Genomic DNA, 16,155 nt, shown 5'->3' on the forward strand with positions numbered 1-16,155 from the left:
GTTGGAGGATCCTGGGCGGAGAGCGAGGCACCGAACACAGCGGGAGGCAGCGGGGGCAGCTGCTCCGCTCGGGGAACGGCAAGGGCGGAGAGAGCCGAAAGATCCAGGTCCCCAGTGGAGCCAGAATATCGGGGTGCGGCGCCTCGACGGAAGGGAAGTTGAGCATCCGTACCCCGCTACCGGAGAACGAAGTGCGGGAGCCGAGTTGGGCGCTCCAGGGGGATCGGGGCGCAGTCGGGGAGCCCCGGGAAGCGCCGTTTCCCGGAGCAAGGGCTGAAGCACAAAGGGGTCTCGCTTGGCGAGGCGGAAATACCTCCGGGGTTCTCGGCCCGGGTCGAACTCTAGGTTAAGGCGACAGCGCGCGGCTTAGATCACAGTTACCCCCGGCCCCCCCATTTCTCTTGTTTGTCTCCCAGTCCGGCCGGAACCGGCTTCTGCTCACCGCCAGGCGGGCGGGTGGCTGCTGATTGGCTAATGCCTGTTTCCAGCTTCGCTCAGCCAATCAGCATGAAGCAGTGTTTTCATCTTGGGGTCGGAATAAAAGGGCTGGAATAAAAGGGGGCAGAAAAGGCGCCGGGCGGGCCCGATACGTACCAGTAGGAGTCGGGTGAGCTGGGATCGGGGCTCCTGGTAGGAGTACGGGGGACTTTAGCTGCTCGAGAGGGGCGTAGAGAGAAATGTGTGAATATGAGAGGAGGGAGACGGGGGGGGATGAGGAACCACCTCCCGAGGAGAGAGGACCGAGGGAGCTGGGGACTAGAGGGGCGGGAGTCCGCTTCCATGGAAACGGGCTAATTGCTGAGGTAATGGCCCGGGATGGGGGTCGCGCGGGTGGCTCGCGCCGCCGGTTTGAACCGGCTTCGCCTCTCCCATGCGGGATTCGCGTGGCCGCAGCGCCTAGCGACCTAGACGGAGGCCAATGGGCGGCAGTTCCTGTGTCACGAGGCCAATGAGCGGCCCGTGGGCGGGCCGATCCCGAGCTCCGAGGGCTGATCTTACGGTTGAAAGAATCGGCTCTGGGGAAGGGTCTCGGGTGCGGGCGGGAGGGCGCCTGTCAGGGCCGGAGGGAGTGGGAGTCCTCAGGTATGGCCCTGCGCAGGTGGCCAGACGTCAGGCCGCTTCCACTGACGGCCTGCAAGCGCTGTCAGTCCCGCCGGGAGCCAGGGCTGGTCGCAAGTCCCTGAGTACGCGTTAGTCCTTTCCTGCCTCAGTTTACCCCTCTGCCCCTCTGCCCGTCAGGGGCGGCTCTTGCGTATAGAAAGACGGACAGGCGAGACAGTCACGGGTTCGGGTGGCCCAGGTCGGGAATGTCAGGGGATTGCTTCCTTCTCAGCTCGCACCTGCAGCAGCTCGGGCTGCAGAGCGGCGACACGCTCCTCGCCCTGCGGCGGAGGCCGGGGCAGCGCGCGCGCCTTGCGCTGGGCCGGGCGCTGACGCCGGGGTCTGTGCTCAGGTGGCTGCAGAGCCGAAGCCGGGGTCCGAGCCGGGTCGCTGCACCGTGCGTCCTCTCGTCGCTGCGCCATGGCGCCCACTCTGGCCACTGCCCATCGGCGCCGCTGGTGGATGGCTTGCACCGCCGTGCTGGAAAACCTCCTCTTCTCGGCAGTCCTCCTGGGCTGGGGCTCGCTGCTCATCATGCTCAAGTCAGAGGGCTTTTACTCCTACCTGTGTACGGAGCCAGGTGAGAGATGGGCACTTCGGGGTAGTTCCTGGAGAAGGGGCTTTGGGAGGGGCCTGGAGGGCCTCGAAGGCCTCGCCAGCGGGGCCACCTCATTGCGCAGTGTCTGTTGGTTGGCAAGAGGCCCGTTTGATCCTCATGAAGGCCTGCTGAGCTATTTGCCCCATTTTGTGGATGAAGAAACTGAGGCGCAGAGAGATCTGACATGTCCAAGGTTATGATGGACCCGGACCTCCCAAGTCAAGTCCAAGGGTCTTTTCACATGGCTAGAGCCACCTTCCGCCAAGTGGGGCCAAGTGGGACCTCAGTAGACGAGTCGCTGCCTGATTCTAGAAAATATAGTTTGTACAAAAGAGGAACTCTGGAGTCAGCGGCTGACGCTGCAGAGAGGAAGTGGCTTCCCTGACACCCCAAGTGGGTGCATCTAGAATCTAGATGGTTTTATTTTTTCAAGGGGGCCATTATGGAGTCTCTTCAAGGCGTGCAGGATACAGTTTCTTGTCTATTTTTGCTGCTTTATGATTCTCCAAAGGACATTTCCTCTCAAGGGCTACGAGGCCATCTCAGTGGCCTTCCACCTCCCACTGCCCAGTGGGGGAGAGAGGAGGAAGAAAATGGGCATTGGTGGAAATGAGCAGAGGTCTGCCCTCACCAAACCTTTACCACTGAAGTGCCATGAAAGCAGCCCTCCACACATACTTTGAGGGTCTTAGTTTGTTGGTGCCAGGTCAGTAGATCCAGCCCAAGGAGCTCGAACACCCCCACTCCCACCCTCGACCCTGGCCTTGGACAACGTTGGTCCGAAACACTTGTCCTCGGCCCTCTCGCTGCCCCAACAGCGGGTGCTTACTTCCAGTGGAACTCAAGTTATCTTTCTCCTGAAAGTCTTTGTCAGCCAGCCCCTACCCCTAGCCCACCCAAGTGGACATTGCTCAAGCTTGACCCCTTGGATCACCACAGGCGTGCCTATTCTTTCAGGGGTACTTAAGTTGGGGCGAGAGCTAGCTTTGGATCCGATGGTGGTGCTTGTAACCCCTGTGTAGAGACCGCCGGTGATCCTTCCTCTGCTCTGCCCTGGACAGTCCTGAGTGCCTGGATCTCTAGGGACGCTTAGGCTGAGAGGTTAAGGACAGGAGAAAGGGAGGAGACCAGGAGGCTGCCTGAAGGAGGACAGAAAGTATATCATTTCTAACCTTTAACCTTTAGCCACTCAAAGATATTTCCTACTAGCCTAAGGGTTCTTGGCAGGCCTTTCCCCACATCAGCAAGAAATCTTGGGAGATGGGAGAGTCAGACCTTGTTCCCTGAACCAGCTTTTCTCTTTGTCCAAGAGATGTCAGATTAATGACTTCTGAAAGGAATGGGTTGGGGAATTGGGCTCTCCCTCCCCCGTTCCTCCCTTTGAGATCCTGACATTTCCTGCTCTCTTCCCTGATGGACTTTAGCCTGGACACCAAAAAACCAACCGCGTCACCCTCAGGCCTTCCTAGCTCCTGGTCACTGTGCTCCACAGTGTTTTCAGGGCTGCAGTCAAGGCACCTTTTTGTGAATTTGAACCTTCTGGTTGGTAGCTGAGTGCTTAACCATTAGTACCACCCAAAGGTTTCTGTGGGTTGCGCCCAAAACAAAACCCACCATCAAGTTGATTCTAACCCAGAGACCCTATATGTACAGCCTCAGAAACCTTATATCAGGACGCTGTGAAGTTGGGGTTAACTTAATGGCGGTGGGTCAGTTTTTGCTGGGTTGAGACTGTAAATCTTACAGGAACAGACAGCCGCATCTTTCTCCCGCAGAGATGTGGGATTTGTTAACCGACCAGATGGTTAACACCCCAGTAGTGAACTCATTAGACCAACGGGATTCCTTTCAGAGTGCCCAAAACAAAACACAAACTCACTGCCATCGAGTCTCTTCTCACTCATAGTGACCCTATAGGACAGGGTAGAACTGACCCTGTGCGTTTCCAAAACTAACTCTCTATGAGAGTAGAAAGCCCAGTCTTTGTCCCTTGGAGTGACTGGTGGTTTCAAACTGCCGACTTTGCAGTTAGCACCTCAGTGTGTAACCAACCACTACACCACCAGGGCTGAATAAAGCTGCACACAAAGACTTAAAACAACAGAAAGACAAATCATCATCCCCAACTGAAGCTTTAGGCAGCCTGTCCAGACCAGCAGACTATTGTGGTCAGAGATTTTTTTTGAACCACGTGGTGTGGGGAAGATCAGCTACCAAGTGTATTCGTGGGTTCTTACTGGCAGTAGCAGCCTTGGGAGTGGTCACTTGGTTCCTGCCTCAACCTTGGTTTCTCCCTCGAGTACGTAGGCACCCTGTGGGTGCTGAGCTGGTGCTGAGCTGGTATTTAAGCCCTGAGTGGCTCGATGGGTCCTTCTTGTAAACTAATGAGAAGGTGAAAGGTCAGGGTTGTGGGTTGAACATCAACTTCTTATCACGTGCCCTTGCTCCTGTTTCTGGATTATCTAGGCAACCCGCTGACCCAGAGTCCTAGGTGGGAAGGCCTGCTGATTCCACCGAGCTTATCACTGGCCTCCTTGCTCCTTGTGTCTCGGACTCTGTAATCTGTAGCTTTTCACTCTGTAATCTGTAGCTTTTCGGGGCCAGGAATCCCAGTGCCTTGCCTGGCCAGGAATACTCAGCAGTTATCTGGTCACGGTCACTGTTTCCGCTCAGGTCTCAGTTTCCAAGTTGGTGGATGGCTGAGTTACAAGAGGAGCAGTTAAAGACTGTTTATTGGTTTGAATTCCTCAATGGGGTGAGATAAAAATGTGTGAGTTTCAGATTGTTTCTAGGATGGATGCTTTGATGGGTTTTCTAAAGAAAACATTCCTGAACCTGTGAAAAGACTCCTCTTTTTAAGAATCTGGCCCCAAGACATGGTGTTGGGTTCCGACTGACTTGCGGCTGGGAAAGAGGCAGCGCAGCTCTGTGGACCCTCAGTTCTGTGTGCACCAGTCAGTCAGTCAGTGAGGAGAGGGGACAGGGCAGGATGCAGGGAGCTGGGAGCTGGCTTTGGGCATTTGACGGGCATTGCCTGGTGTTCACCAGGCATCCCCAGTGCCCTGGTGTGGCCCGGAGACACTAGCTGGTTCCCACCCTGGAAGAAATGGGGCTTTCCCAGGCCTGTACCCTTTGGGCCTCTGGGGTGACCACTCTCACCACCCACACTTGACTTCTTTCTTTGTTTTTTACCCCCCATCAGCCACTTTGACAGGGTCAGCTCAGGGGCATAGTGGTCCTTGGGGGTGTTTCATCCCTCGCTCCCTCCCTCCCTTCTGAGCTGGCAGCGTTAGTTGCTATTGAGTTAACTAGCTTAGAGTGGTGGCGACCCCCTGAAGAACAGAACAGGACTTTGCCCGGCTGGAGCCCAGCGCTGTGACCACTGTGCACGGAGTGCCTTTCAGCCCAGGGGCTCATCTTCCAGCGAGAGCCCAGCACTGAGTGGATATCACTAGCCGCTGTTTCTTCCTAGTCTCTCCTACTCGGGAAGCTGCTGAAACCTGGCCACCCAGCGGGTACTTGCAACAAGGGGGGGGGGAGGGGGACGGGGGGGGGAGCAGGACAGAGGGGGTTACAGCCAGGGAACAGCCACTCCTCAAATTTGTATCAAACGGCAGGGGTCCCTGAAGAGATAAAGTAGGAGGACTCTCACGTCCTTCAGTACCTGTGGCATTGCTTCAGGCATCATGGTAGCCCACACTCCCACAGAGTGACTCACCCGCAGCCGGTGGGGGCCGTCCAACCTACACGTGCGGCAAACACTTCTCAAGGCCTTGAGGATGTCCAGCTATCCTGGCCCTCGGGACTCTTCTGCCACCTGCCTGTCCCACCTGGCTCTGTCGCTCCAGGTGGCAGGTGGCCCTCTGGGATCCAGGAGAGCTTAGTGCCAAGAGCCAGAACAGCAGTGGGGATCGATCGTGTTCGGGTCTCTTGGAGGTACAGGCGGAAACCTGGAGGGTAGGAAGGAGAGAGTGTGGAGAGGAGGGGTGAGGAGACAGGAAGGGGGGCTCTGATGGCTGGCGATGATTTTCAGAGCAGAAAGAAAGCGTGATGTCTAGAGAGCAATGTTTAGATTGGTCTGTGGGAGCGGTTATCACATGCTAACCACTCGGTCAGCAGTTCGAAACCACCTGCAACTCAAGGCAGAAAGGGGAGGCGGTCTACTCCCATAAAGAGCTGCAGCCTTGGAAAGCCACAGGGAGAGTTCTTTGTCTGACAGGGTGTCCTCAAGAGTCAGAAAGGCCCCAGTGGCTCTGGGTGTGGGTCTGGTTTGGAGTCCCTGTGGGGTGCCGGTGGTAAAGCCTCCATTGGGACACCACAGGTTGACCTGAAACCGCCCAGACAGGCTTCTGAAGACAAGGCCTGGCCATCTGTTTGTGAAAGGCCAAGTTTTGAAAACTCCACGGCACAGTTCTACTCGGTGACACACAGGTTAACTGCTGTGGGGGGGGGGTGGCGGCTATTGAGGTGGGAGGCCCAGCCCTGGGCGCCTGGCTGCTGCCACTCCCCTCAGCCTGAAGCAAGTGGCACGGTGGCCCTGGGGCCCAGCCTGAGAGGGAGGGGTCCAGCCCAGGCTGCAAGTGAGGACCGAAGACAGTGATTATTGCCCATGGCCCTTCTGTTTATAGACCCTCCTCCCCAAAGGGCAGTCCTTGATTGCTTTGGTAGATAAAGCCTTTCACCTTTGTTGCTATAAATAAGACTGCATCTCCCTCCTCCACCCCCACCCCCACTCTGGTTTATTAAAATAGAAAGATTCTGTAGCTGGACAAGAGAGGGTCTACAGGCTGGTACGCCAGCTTCAGAGATGTCACAGAAAGGGAAAGCGCTTTTGGCTCCCCCTGCCTCCAGCCCCACCCGCCCCACCACTTTCACCTTCTGTAACCTAATTCCCCTCCACAACATCTAGGGCCCTGCCTGGCTTCTTGGTGGGTGTCCCCCAGAGCTCTCTCCAGCTTGGGCCAGCTTTCAGAAGCCTGTGGATAGTCTGGTCTCGGGGACAGTCCCGCTCCCACTGAGCATTCTGAGGGGCCACCTGGGGACGGACACCCCTTCCCCCATGTCACTTTGGCTGTCTTCACTCTCTTCACATTCTCTTGCCCAGGAACAAGCATCCAGGGACTGTCCCCTAACTCAGGCCCTCCCGCATCAAGTCAACTGGCAGGTTTTAGGCGGGGCCTCTGGGAACCAAAGGCTGGAGCCAAGTCTCAGCTTCCCATGTATGGGCTTTGAGACCTTGAACAAGTGACCTCCCTGTTTTGAGGGTCTCCTCAGATGGACAAGGTGGGGGCGGGGAAAGGGCCTAGTGTCCAGTGATTGCAGGGGTCAGCACACACCAGGATCCAGCAGCCCTCCAGTCACAGCCACTGCTGGGACCATGACACACAGGTGGGGCCCAGGAGGGTCCACAGATGTCTGTGTCCGGCCACTTGTTTGCACAGGGCTGGCGCTCACCTCTCACCTACATCTCCCCTGCTGGACAGAGATGCTGCTTCCTGTTGCCGGATAGACTAAGAGTTCGATGGGAGAGAGGCTGGGCCCAGAAGCAGGGTGGTCCTGGGCCCCTCAGTATGTGTGTGACTACTCAGAGAAGGGGGGCTGGTCAGGCAGGAATGGAGAGGGGCCTCCCAGCCCCTCACCCCGCCCCTGTTCCCCCAAGGCCAGTGATTGATTCTGCAGGCTCCCTGCTTCCTTAGTCCCCACCCCAGCACAGTGGGCGAGTGGGAGGGGAACCCCTCCAGTGACTGAGGGCGGGAGGCTCCGGGCACCCCCTTCTCTCTCTTGCCTTTTCTGTGTGCTGTGTGAGCATCTTCTGTGAGTAGGGTGAACAGAGCAGAGCATTGTTCTCCCTCCGTGCCCCGGGTCTGCCCAGAGCAGCTGTGTTTCTGTCCTTCACTTACTGCAGCCACCCGGGCCCCACCCATCTTCTCCCGTTACCTGCCCCGGCTGGGCTGCCCACAGTGGCTCTGTTTAATAAACAGGTGCAGGTGAAAAGGGGGCTTCACTGGGGCGGGGGAGGGCTTGAGCACTAGGCTGGGAGCACTTGCTCAGTTGGGCCCATTCTGGATGCTGGTCTGTTTGAGTCTCTGGGGCCTACAGTGGCCCAGGTGGGAGCAGAGAGACAGAGACTCTGGGTAGGAGAGGACTGGGTTTTGGCATCTACTGACTCTGAGGAATCCAGTGGGCCTCGTATGGCCAGCAAAGCTCTGGGCGCACAAGGGGTTTCATTGCCCATAGGAGACAGGAACACTCTCGTCAAGACGAGAAAGCGGTAGCTCAGTGACTACCTGTCCCCCCCCCCCGTTTCCCTCCCCCCCCTCAGTCCTCTGACTCAGCTGCTGGTGACCCATCACTTCCTAGAAGCTGGAGGGTCACCTGCCCGGGTGGCCCTCCAGGCGGGAATTTGTTTCATGAAAGAAGGCTGGTGGCCTACAGTGTGTATAGAGTCGTTCCAGATGAGCCCCCTGCCATATCAGGGGACGTGGCCCTGAGGTTTGATCCTCTCTCTCCACGAGTGACATCACGGATTTAGGGACCCAACTGTGTTTGCTCCCGGGGAGAATTGGGAGACCTCAGGGGAGAGATATGAATAGGCAATGCTGCCTCACTCTCTTCACACACACCCCCACCCCCATCTGGAAAGTCCCTCTCGGGACAGCGACTGCTCCAGATGGCTGGGTCACCATCAGGTCTCATAAACCCTTCATCCTGTCTGGGCTCAGACAAAGGGGTGCTCCCACCCCCATGGACTGATTCCCCGCCTGGCCGGGTTGGCGCTTCTCAGCTCACCAACCTGGTAAGGCTGTTGCATGGTCTGGGTTCCATCACCCCTCCCCACCCCCGCTCGGAGCCATTTCCTGTTGCCGCTGGCAGAGACACCTGAAACCAGTGGCAACCTGTGCAGCAGCTCTCCTTTCCGGAAGCTTCCTGGAGGGGACCTGCAGGCCAGGCCTGCCAGCCAAGGCGTGTGACAGCCCGAACTGTCCAGCACTGTTTGCTCTGTGGTTTGGGTATAGCGTGGCCAGAGCTCTTTGAGAAACCTCACTGCCTTAGACTTGCTTTCTGGCTCACAGCGACCCTATAAGGCAGAGTGGGGGTTTCCCAGGCTGCAAATCTCTACGGGTGATGATTTCAACCTGCTGACAGCCAGGCCCTGTGTAACCCACTAAGGCACCATGGCTCCGACAGAAAGGAATTGAGGGGTGAGAGGACTGGTTAAGTTTTAGGTTTCAGATGGTTAGCTAGGTGGTTATCAGCTCCTTCAATCCCATCTGTCTTTCTACTGGCTCCCCATGTCCTTCTTCTTCTCTTGACCCTTTTGGCCACAGTGACTTGGTTCGTTCAGTCAGCAAACAGATGCTGTGGACCCGGAGCTGGCTGAAGTGGGTGGAGACTGCAGTCCCTTCCCTTAAGGGCTCTCGGTCCAGCGGGGCACTTGTCAGGGGCCATCAAGTCGGTTTCGACTCAGAAAAACCCTGTGTCCAACAGAACAAAACCCAGCCCGGCCCCGCGCCGTCCTCACAACGGTTCTTATGTCTGAGCCCATGGTTGCAGCCACCGTGTCCATCCATCTTGTCCAAGGCCTTCTCTGTTTTCCATGCCCCGTCACTTCACCACACATGATGTCCTTCTCCAGGGGCTGGTCTCTCCAGACAACATGTCCAAAGTATGTGATACAGAGTCTCTCGCCTTCCTGGCCGCTAATGACCATTCTGGCTGTACTTCTTCCAAAATAGATTTGTTTGTTTGGGCAGTCCATGGTACGTTCAACCTTCTTCACCAGCGCCACGCTTCAAATGCACCGATTCTTCTCGGATTTTCCTTATTTAGTGTCCACCTTTCACATGCCCATCAGGAGACTAGATCCGCACGGGGAGTCGTGTTACCAAACACACAAGTGTACCGCCTTGGCCGCCTAGGCACCGCCCCAGGCCCCATCCCTCACCCAAGAGCAGCCCCTGGAGAAGGGCATTGTGCTTGGTAGAGTCAGTGAAAAAGAGGCAGAGCCTTGATGGGACGGACTGACAGTTGCTGCAGTAATGGGTTCCAGCAGCAATTGTGAGGATGGTCGCGGTGAGTCAGAAGTGACTTCAGGCTTTCTACTCCCATAAGGAATGGCAGCCTTGGGACCCACAGGGGCAGTCCTGCCCTGTTTATAGGGGTGGCCATGAGTCAGTCACCTCGATGGCCGCAAGTTAACAACACCAATCATCACATTGAACTGTTGTCACTGAGTATTACCTATGCCTGTGAGCTCTAGAATATTATTTGAATCGTTCATTGATCTTCCCCAAACCCCCTAGGAGAAGGATCATATGATTATATTAGGCCCATTTTACAGATAAGAAAACAGTAGCAGGGAGAGGTTGAGTCAGTTCTCTGAGGCTACACAAGCAGAAAGTAGAAGCACTAAATTGGGAACCCGGAGGCGGGGTCCCAGCACCACACCCTCAATCTACGTGTCCCCAGCAGAGCTGGCTGGTCCAGGGTGACAGATGGAATGAGTCACTCCAGAGGCACCATTTTTCTGTGACCTTGGGGCAGCCCTGGAGGCTTGGCCTTGCAGACCTCTGCTTTATAGCCCTGGCCTAGGAGGGCCACAATGGGGAGGTGCAGTTATCTGGGGAGAGAAACTGCCTGGCCTATCCCGATGTGACCTCGAGTCTCATCTGCGGCTGCGCCTCTTTCTGCAGGATTAGTCAGCATCTCTCAACCAGCAGCCCCAGTGAGCAGAGTGCCTCAGCCTGAGCTCCCGCCCGCCCGGCTGCTGCAGTCCTTTTGCCTCCCCTTTTTTGGTTGTCATGGCGCTGGGTGGACTTTGGAGGGGGCCTCCCCCTCCCACCTCCAGGAAGCCTGGCACACCACGAGGGGAGGTCAGCACCTGCCAGGCGGTCTGGGTGTGGCCACAGGAAGCAGCGTGACCATTCTCCCAGGAGGGGGGAAGTAAGGAAGAGGCACCTGAACAGGGGAAGCATGTGCAGCTGCGCGCCTCAGAGCCGAAAGAAAACGACCTTGAAGATGCAGTTCTGAGGCTGACGCGATGACGCTAGGGGAGGGAGGGGCGGCCTGTGCAGTGTGTGCCAGGGACCCGTACCGAGCAGGCAAGGAGGCCCATGAACTGAACCCCTCCCCAGAGTGACCGCTTGGCCTCCCCGAGTGAGCTTTGGCCATCCTGGGTGCTGTCTGTTTCCACGGACAAGGCAGGGGACTCTGAGGTGTACTCTTCTAGGGTAGAGGTGACAAGGGGAGCCTCACCCTGGGGCTCAAGGGACAGACACATGAAGCCCCTGGAATTGGGGGCAAGACTTAGTGTACTTTTCCTAGAGCAGAAGCACAACTTCCTTCCTTTAAGAAACAGCAACGTGTTGTTGTGATAACAGTACACGGAGCACAGCCTTTGTCGGTGACATCTTTGTCAGGTGTATGATTCGATGGCATTCATCACATTCATTCGTCTTGCATGAGCAGTTAGCTTTGCGGAGTTTTCCAGCAGAGGGTCGATGAATCTTGCTGGGTACCATTTTCCCAGCAAAGGGTCACTCTGGGATCCCCACAAAAGTTCTACATTATGGCTCCAGGTGACTTGAACCCAATGGTCACCCTTCTGTGTTATGGGCCTGTCGGAGTCTCAGGGTGCCCCCAACCCCAGTCCGGTGACTCTGAATGTGCACCAGCTCCTCTGACCTTTGATAAGCCCTGCCCAGATGCCAGGGTCATGTCTGTCCCCACTTCACACGCAGAGAATACCACCAATGGCTCCATGGCAGAGCAGGAAGAGGTGGCCTGGATGAACGGCTGGCTCAGCTGCCAGGCCCAAGATGAGATGCTGAACCTGGCCTTCACCGTGGGCTCCTTCCTGCTTAGCGCCATCACCCTGCCCCTGGGGATCGTCATGGACAAGTATGGCCCGAGGAAGCTCCGGCTGCTGGGCAGGTCAGTGTGAGTTCCCAAATGCCCACCCAGAGTGGGGTTCCCATGCCACCTGCCACCAAGGCAGTCGTACTCTAGCCCTCACCAGGCGCCAGGACTACCTCAAGCAGGCACAAGCCCGCAGCCCTGCCTGGGGAGCTGGAGTTGTTTGTCAGGAAGAACACCGGTTTCCGAAGCCCTTTTTTAATGGTAGGAATGACATGCACCACACAACCTGGCCTTCTTCACATATGCAATTCGGTGACACATCAGTCGTGTTGTATAGCCACCACTGCCTGGCCAACCCAGGTCCTTGTGACTTTACACCTCTGGCAGAAAAACAAAAACAGTTCAAATGTGTACTTTGGACATAGATGCGTACCTGTAACTACAAATCATATACACATGTCTCATTCTTTAACGTTTTGTAATGTCTATGCAAAAACAGGTGAAATTCTTAAAACATGGTGAAGTAGGACGTTTCGTATTTGTCCTACCCCTGGCACCTGCATGGCTAGCACCCCTGGGTGGTGTGTCCATGATCGATACAGTTGCCAGGCCCCGTTACCTCACCACGTGGCTGGTCCTCTCAGAATGTGGTCTTCCCGCCCAGGCACTGATGATCCTTCAGAGCAGTGGTTTGTGGCTTGTGGGCCTGGGTCTGGGAAGGGAAGGGCTTCGTTGAAGAGGCTTTTGTTCCTAGGGCAGGGATTCAAGTGGGGCAGGAGGGCTCAGGGAGCAGCCATTCCTTCCTGGTGGCTCACTGGGGCTCTCCCAGGCCTGGGTTGAGTGGGCAGAGGAACCCACAGAAGAAAGGGCACTTTCTCCAGCCCAAGAGGAGGAGAGAGTGCAATGTGGGGTTCATGAGATCAGCCTTTGGGGGTTGATTTGCAGCTTAGCCACTTACTCTCTGGGAGACTTCGGAGACTCATTCATTTCTGCTTTTTGAGTTTCCTTTTTCTTGTCTGAAAAGGGGCCAATTCTCCTCCTTAGAATCTTTTGTCACTTAAGTGAGATTGTGTTAAGATTGGCTAGAGAAACAAATTCTTAGACACTTATGTATATAAGAAAGAGCTTTTATATCAAAGAGTAATTGTACATTAAGAAAATATCCCAGCCCAGTCCAGATCAAATCCATAAGTCTGATATTAGCCCATATACCTGACACTAGTCTATAAATTCCTCTTCAGACTCCTGCAACACAGGCAATGGTGCCGAATGCAGGAAGATTACAGGCCAGTGGGTGGAAAGTCTTGTGGATCCAGTGGTGGTAGAAGCATCTCAGTGCTGGTGTGAGTCTCTACGTGGCTCCTCCAGCTCCAGGGCTCTGGCTCCATCAGTGTAGCTCCATGTGGCTTGTCAACAGGAATGTCTCACAGGGAGATGAAGCAGACAGAAAGAGTGTGTCTGGCCTCCAGTGAGCTATTTATCTCTATCACACCTCCAAAATGAGGTCATCAAGCTGCTGCGACCGATTGACAGGCTAGACTCCATCCCTTCACTCTTAATAGTTTCACATTGACAGCAGATTGTGTAACTACCACAGAGATAGCGTCCATACATGTTTGTCAGACCTTCAGCATCTGGTGGAGACTCTGAAATGGTACCAACAATAACAGTGAAGTACTGTTGTGCTTTTTTTTAGTGCCTGCTTTGCAGTTTCCTGCTTGCTGATTGCATATGGAGCAAATAACCCAAACTGTGAGTACTCTCTTCCTCCACCCTGTCTCCCAAGCCTGGGAGAGGCAGTCCTGGCAGTGCTTTGGGGCCTAGTTTCTCCTGCTTGAGTTAGAGGGGTCTGGCAGACCGCCACCTAGCTGTATGTCTCAAATGGGCAGCTGAGCAAGACAGCAACTGCCCCAAACGAGTCCAAGAGGAGCACGTAGGTTTGCTACACTCCCCTCTCCTCCCCGAGCCAAGCCTGCCCCTGACAGCCTCCTGAGGCTAACTTGAGGGACGAGCTCTCAGAACCAGGCTAGCTGCCGGGATGCCCTCGGGTGTCTGCAGGGGCCAAGTCCTCTCGGAGAAGATGACTTGGAAGCCACCTGGTTTCTTCTCCTGGCCCCCCAACCTGCTCAGGTAGAGCCCTTGCTTCAAGGATTTCAGAGTCTGGGCTCAGCTCCTGCATGTTGGACCCGAGGTCTTTGGCTTGAGTCCAGCGGCTTCTGTAGGCCTCTCGCCTGCTTAGGAAATGGTTATTGGACAGAGGAGAACAGAGACGTACCTTTGTAAGAGCCCCAGACCAGAAAACCGCTGCCCTTGAGTTGATTCCAACTATCAGACAGAATAGCTTGTGATCCTTGTGGTGATCAGGCTAGCACTTAACCCACTGCGCCACGAGGGTTTCTCTGTCCGAGGCCAAGCCCCAGGCATAGGTGGGAGGCCGAGTCTGTTCGGCCTCCTCAGGTGTCGGGTGCGAGCCTCTGGTGGGTCGCCGTCTATTCAGTTGACTTTCATCAGGTGCCTACTCCCTGCAGGGTGCTGAGCAGGCCTGGTCGCCCCAAGGCTCTTCAGTGGCCACCCCCCTCAGGAGCTTTCTGTTTCTTTACAGCTCTCTCCGTGCTCATCTTCATTGCCCTTGCCCTGAACGGCTTTGGTGGGATGTGCATGACCTTCACTTCATTAACGGTAAGGGTCGGTTTTCTTAAGACCTTCAGCCATCTACTTGTGAATTCGAGGCAACTCTGATTGGCGTCAGTTCCCTTGCCTTCTGCTTCTGTGTGCCTGACACCCCAAACAGGCAAGGGGCCGTTGGCAGCAAAGCCAGGTCAGGGCACCTCAACTTGGGGAGGCCAGCAGGCAGACTCGAAGGCTGCCGGACACAGCTTTCAGAGCGGGCCCATACCCGGCCCCGCTCTGAGCTCAGCTCAGCTTGGCTGCTGAGGAAGGCGGTTCACTAGTCTTGGCCCAGGGTAGGTGGGAGCGGGGAGGGCAAAGCCTCCATCTACTTTCCTCTGCTCTTCCCTGGCAGCCAGCCCCATCCCCACGGTGTCCGGGAACTCAGGCTAACAGTGCAACCTAAAGGCAGGTTTGGGGAATTCCTTGGAATTGCCCCCGCCCTTGACCTTTGTCTTTGGGGGAGGACTTGTGCCACCTTCTGCTTGGCAGTCATGTCCCAGGACAGAGAGCCCTCCCGGGAAGAGAGGCGTTTTGTTTTGTTCCAACCCGCCTCCCACCCCCGGGCTGCCTCTTTACTGGACACGCAGGAAGGCCTTTGGAGGTGGGAGAGGCTGAAGGAGGTGCGGTTGAAAGAAATGAAGTCAGAGAAGGCCAACAAGGCTGGCCCAGTGGACAGGAAGGCGCTCTCTGTAGGCAATCCCGGTCAGACCCGAGTGCCATTCAAAACCGGGCACTGGGAAAGGACAGTAATGGGCTCTTCAAAGAGCCTTTGGTCCAGTGGGAAGACTTGACCTGACCTGGTTTCCCTGTGAACACGTCTTCATGAGCCAGCACTTAGCATTGTGATCTGCAGGGCACTCGGAGTTCTGACTCCCTTCGTCACTAGTGGGCCAACAGGGGCATCCGGGCTTCCTGAACACAAGGAAATCCTGGCATCTCAGTGACCGCTCGCCTATAGGCTGTGAGCCTGAGGCCAGGCCATGGCCAATGTCTGTCTGTCTGTCTTTTTGAGCACTTTATACACCACCTCAGAAGCCCTGTGGGGCAGTTCGACTCGGCCCTGTGGTGCTGTCACGTGCGCGCGAGCTGGCCGCCTCACGGCGCTACACGACAGAAGGAAACGCTGCCCGTTCCCGCGCCACCCTCACAATGCGCTTCTGTTGAACCCATCGTTGCAGCCACAGTGCCAGTCCATCTTTTTGAGGGCCTTTCGCTTTTTCGCTGCCCCACTCTGCCCTGTAGAGTCACTCACTGCGACTCAGAATCAACTCAGTGGCAGTGCGCTTGGTTTGCGGTGCTGCGGTTTGGATGAAGTTTACAGAACAAATGGAACAACTTGTTCATGTTTTGCGTTATGACTGTAGTTTCAGTCGCATCAGGTGACAGCAGTTGTTCCTGGATCCCCCGGTTCTTTCCACCCATCTTGCCAAGCCCCTTCCTTCTGAGCGTTGTTTGGGCTTTGGCTGGTTGATTGTTGCGGTGAGCCAGGCACTGCTGCTACTGTTCGTTTTACAGACCTGTCTGCTATTTGGCTGAAAGGTGATCCCTGGGGGTGGGTTAAGTCCAAATCGGAAGCGTATCTAAGGACCCTAATCCCAGTGGTTCCATCAGTCTCAGACCAGAAAGCCTGGCCATTTTTTATGATTTTGGATTTTGTCCTATGTTTTTCTCTCCCGCGATCCAGGACTTCTACTGTGAGCCCAATCCATGCAGTTGGAGGTGGTAGCAGGGCACCATCTAGTTCTACTGGTTTCAGGGCAGTGGAGACTGGTTCCTGTGGTCTGTTCGTTCTTTGGACTAATTGTTTCCTTGAGGCTTTGCTTTGCTTCATTCTTCTTTGCTCTGGGTGGGAGAAGACCAATGTTCATGAGATTTGAAGACCCCAGTTGCTGCCCACCTATGTAGGATGTAGAACACAGAACATTGTC

At 55.8% G+C, this 16,155-nt stretch overlaps 1 protein-coding gene across 1 annotated transcript in view; it reads left to right on the forward strand.

The window, feature by feature from the left end:
• Nucleotides 1–517: 517 nt before the first annotated feature.
• SLC43A2 (solute carrier family 43 member 2) overlaps nt 518–16,155 on the forward strand; it is a 44,134-nt gene continuing 28,496 nt past the window's right edge. Inside the window, exons 1-5 of the mRNA XM_075561226.1 lie at nt 518–607; nt 1,454–1,681; nt 11,440–11,632; nt 13,254–13,309; nt 14,160–14,236. Of these exons, the coding sequence (XP_075417341.1) occupies nt 1,522–1,681; nt 11,440–11,632; nt 13,254–13,309; nt 14,160–14,236 (486 nt within the window). The 5' untranslated portion in view covers nt 518–607; nt 1,454–1,521. The remainder of the gene's footprint in view (nt 608–1,453; nt 1,682–11,439; nt 11,633–13,253; nt 13,310–14,159; nt 14,237–16,155) is intronic.

The sequence above is a fragment of the Tenrec ecaudatus genome, chromosome 10, assembly GCF_050624435.1.
Source record: "Tenrec ecaudatus isolate mTenEca1 chromosome 10, mTenEca1.hap1, whole genome shotgun sequence".
In the NCBI taxonomy this organism is placed as follows: Eukaryota; Metazoa; Chordata; class Mammalia; order Afrosoricida; family Tenrecidae; genus Tenrec; species Tenrec ecaudatus.